This window comes from Nematolebias whitei, chromosome 24 (genome assembly GCF_014905685.2).
Source record: "Nematolebias whitei isolate Nwh7 chromosome 24, NemWhi1, whole genome shotgun sequence".
NCBI lineage: Eukaryota > Metazoa > Chordata > Actinopteri > Cyprinodontiformes > Rivulidae > Nematolebias > Nematolebias whitei.
Window position 1 is genome coordinate 1,476,417 of NC_056521.1, and position 4,129 is coordinate 1,480,545.

A 4,129-nucleotide genomic window follows, 5' to 3' on the forward strand; every position below is an offset into this window, starting at 1 on the left:
CAGTGTGGCTGTATTTGTCCTCATCACTCACAACCTCTTGGACCTGCTCTCACCTGTCCCTGGAAAAGTTCAGAGTTCACTCATCACAGACTTCTTAGCTGGAGGTGATCTCTGGTGGATTTCCCTGAAGAGGAGGAAGACTCAGCTGCTATCTCTGTCTCAGACTGGAAATAAAACACAAATAGGTACAAAAATGAGTTAATAATATAATTTTAAATAAAAAAGTTAATTAGATAATAATAAAATAACAATACCTCTTCTTGAACGGCCATCGTTTCTGTTATGAGGTGGTTGATTCTCTCGTTTATCATCATCAGGACAGGACTTTAATCTGCTCCAGGGCTTGTTGACGATCAGTTTTATCTTTTTCGTAAAGTGCTGCTACAACTGTTTGGCTGAAGTGTTGACGTCATGTCGTAGCGGGGCTCAAGAACTTTAAAGTTGGCTCATCAACAACAGAAACGTAGATCCAGAGCTTTAAAACCTCCTACAGCTTGTGTTATTGATCTGGACTGATCTGAATTACCTGATAAAGTTGTTTAAATGCTGCTGTTATCGGTGTTGGCATCAACCAAGCTGCTAGAAGAGACGCTCACGTTCGGATGTTGTCGTTTCAAGAGCGTTAACAAGTTAGACGTGTTGCTGCTGCAGATCCAGTCTCAGTGAAACAACGTCGACACACAGCTTTGGATTTGTCCACTCGTCTTTTAACAAGAAACACGTAATGTTCCCAAACAGTAGACCACAACGACATGCTAGGCTGCTAATGCTACACGTGCTTCAAGATAATAGCGCCGTGCTGAAACACGCCTAGGAACTTTAGTTCTGCGGCGCATAATCTTTCATTTATAAAATTTAATGAGTGAAAAAAGTAACCGAAACGGTACGCACGTGGACCGAACTGAACGTGCCTTACCGAAAAGGTTCCGGTACACCCTCGTGTACCGTTACTCCCCTACTAGCTAGAGTTTGTGACCATAGGTGAGGGTAGGAACGTAGACTGACTGGTAAACAGAGAGCTTTGCCTTATAGCTGAGCTCTCTCTTCACCACAACAGACTGGTACAGAGTCCGCAACACTGCCGACGCTGCACCAATCCGTCTGTCAATCGCACGCTCCATTCTTTCCTCACTCGTGAACAAACCCCAAGATACTTGAACTCCTTCACTTGGGGCAGAACCTCACCCTTGACCTGAAGAGAGCAAGCCACTATTTTCTAACTGAGGACCATGACCTCAGATTTGGAGGTGCTGATCCTCATCTCTGCCGTTTCATACTCGGCTGCGAACCGCTCCAGTGAGAGCTGAAGGTCATGGCACGTTGACGCCAACAGGACCACATCATCTGCAAATAGCAGAAATGGAATTCTGAGGCCACTGAACTGGACTCCCTCCGCTCTCGGGCTGCACTGAGAAATCCTGTCCATAAAAGTTATGATAATAGAACTTCCCAACATTTGCTGATCCATGTTGTTGGTCATATCCTCACCACTTTAATGATTCAGTCGTTTGTCCTCCTCTAGCTTCTGGACTCACCACGACGAGCACTTCCTCTACATGCTGATGGACTACGTTCCAGGCGGTGAACTCTTCAGCTACCTGCGTAGCCGCGGACGATTCAGCAACAACTCAGGCCTGTTCTATACCTCTGAGATTGTCTGTGCCATTGAGTACCTTCACTCCAAAGAGATGGTCTACAGAGACCTCAAGCCTGAGAACATCCTGCTAGACAGCGAGGGACACATTCGCCTCACTGACTTTGGTTTCGCCAAGAAGCTCTCCGACAGGTCAGTCTGCTGGGGACTGAGGAGATTCTCCTTCCTTTGACACCCCTTCATTCTTTTACCTCTTGGAAGGATTTAGCACAACACCCAGAAATGTTCACCACAACCTCAACTCGATGAACACCAGTAGCATTTTGGTTAAAGCAAATTATTTAATGTTAAAGTGAGTTGGTTTGGGTTAGAGACAGTTAATTTGGGTTAAAGTGAGGTAGTTTGGTTTATAGCCCGTTAGTTTGGGTTAAAGTGACATAGTTTAGGTTAGAGCCAGTTAGTTTGAGTTAAAGTGAGTTAGTTTGGGCTAGAGCCAGTTAAATTTGGGTTAAATTGAGGTGGTTTGGATTAGAGACAATTTGGGTTAAAGTGAGTAAGTTTGTGTTTGAGCCAGTTAGTTTGGATTAAAGTGAGTTGGTTTGGGTTAAATTGAGTTAGTTTGGGTTATAGCCAGTTAGTTTGGATTAAAGTGACATAGTTTAGGTTAAAGCCAGTTATTCTGAGTTAAAGTGAGTTAGTTTGGGCTAGAGCCAGTTAATTTGGGTTAAATTGAGTTAGTTTGGATTAGAGACAGTTAGTTTGGGTTAACATGAGTTAGTTTGGATTAAAGTGAGTTAGTGTGGAATAAAGTGAGTTGTTAGGATTAAAATGAGTTATGTTGGGTCAAAATGAGTTAGTTTGAGTTGAATTGACTTAGTTTGGGTTACAGACAGTTATTCTGAGTTAAAGTGAGTTAGTTTGGGCTAGAGCTAACTCGTTTAGGTTAAAGTGAGGTAGTTTTGGTTACAGCTAGTTAGTTTGGTTGAACTTGAGTTAGTCTGTGTTAGAGCCAGTTAGTTTGGCTTAAAGTGAGTTAGTTATGCTTAGAGCCTTTTATTTTGGGTTGATGTGAGTTAGTTTAGGTTAGAGCCAGTTAGTTTGAGTTAAAGTGAGTTAGTTTGGGTTATAGCCAGTTAGGTTGGGTTAAAGTAAGTTAGTTTGGGTTAGACCAAGCTAATTTAGGTTAAAGTGAGTTAGATGGGTTAGAACCAATTAGTTTAGGTTAAAGTGAGTTAGTTTGTTTTAGTGCCAGTTAGTTTGGTTTAAGTTGAGTTAGTTTGGGTTAGAAATATTTATTTTGGGTTACAGTGAGTTAGTTTTATTTAGAGCCAGTTAGTGTGTGTTTAAGTGAGGTAGTTTGGGTTAGAGCCAGTTAATTTGAGTTAAAGTGAGTGAGTTTGTGTTTGAGCCAGTTAGCCAGTTAGTCTTTCAAGGATGAAGATGTTCACATCCTGGACAGAGAGGAACGATGGTTTGAGAGAGGAGTAAAGGAGGCCATCTTTGTGAAAAGAAACCGTCCATCATTAAACAGGGGCGGAGCCTCCGGGTTCAACTGTCCCCCTCTTACAATGCTGTGATTGCTAGTATCACTCAGCCCTCTGTGAACAGTAAACAGCCATCAGGTGCTAATGATCCATTGTTAGGCTGATGGTCCTTCTTGAGCATGTGATCAGCTGGTTCTGGTTGTCAGCAGCAAACTGGTTGATCCACTCTGAGAAGGTGCTATTTAAGAGACTGAGCTGAATACAGCACCTCAGACTGAGGAAGTCTCTCGGATGAGAGACGAAACGTTTCTACATTTTTTTTTTTTTTTTTTGTATGTCCAGAGGACCAGATTGAACATTTTTTAGATTGTTAAACATCTTTAAACATTTGATTAAATTTATTAAAAACAGGTCTCTCTTGTAAAATAGTCCTTGAGGCTCAATGAGACTAATAACCTGTTTAAATAAAGGATGAATTGAAATGACTATTTTAGAGAGCAGTGAATAGAGCAGCTCTGATTCTGTCAAGAGTCCTAAAACTTACCTCAAGTTGTCTTTTTGGACATGCATGCATATATTTGTACAAACTGTACTTGAGAGGAGATTATTACAGCCTCATATAAAATCTATGATGATCATGATATCGGAACTGGATCGGTATCGGCCGATATTTAGATTTAGGTATCGGGATCGGATCGGAAAAAAGAAAAAGTGGATCGGTGCGTCCCTAATAAAACTAAATAAAGCGACCCATTTGGATGATATTTTAAATAAACGGCACTCTTTACAATAAATAAACTATACTAACAATAATACAAATCTTAATAAATACAATAAGAGTCAGAACCAGAACAATAAGCAGCAACAGACAGTTTACAATCTAACTAATCAAGTTTTAAGTTTTTGGCCAAAAAGACCAACTTGTCCACATTTTCTGCCAAAAGCTCAGATCTAGTTGCAGTGAATATCTCCAGCGGTAGAGAAAACCTCTCACTAACAACAGGAGCAGGAATAAAGAGGTAGAGCTTTGATAATTTTGCAGTGTGGCTGT

At 41.1% G+C, this 4,129-nt stretch overlaps 1 protein-coding gene across 1 annotated transcript in view; it reads left to right on the top strand.

Moving 5' to 3' along the window:
* Positions 1–4,129, top strand: part of LOC119429182 (cAMP-dependent protein kinase catalytic subunit PRKX-like) — a 16,131-nt gene that overhangs the window by 4,954 nt on the left and 7,048 nt on the right. Inside the window, exon 3 of the mRNA XM_037696861.1 lies at positions 1,523–1,786. Within this exon, the coding sequence (XP_037552789.1) occupies positions 1,523–1,786 (264 nt within the window). The remainder of the gene's footprint in view (positions 1–1,522; positions 1,787–4,129) is intronic.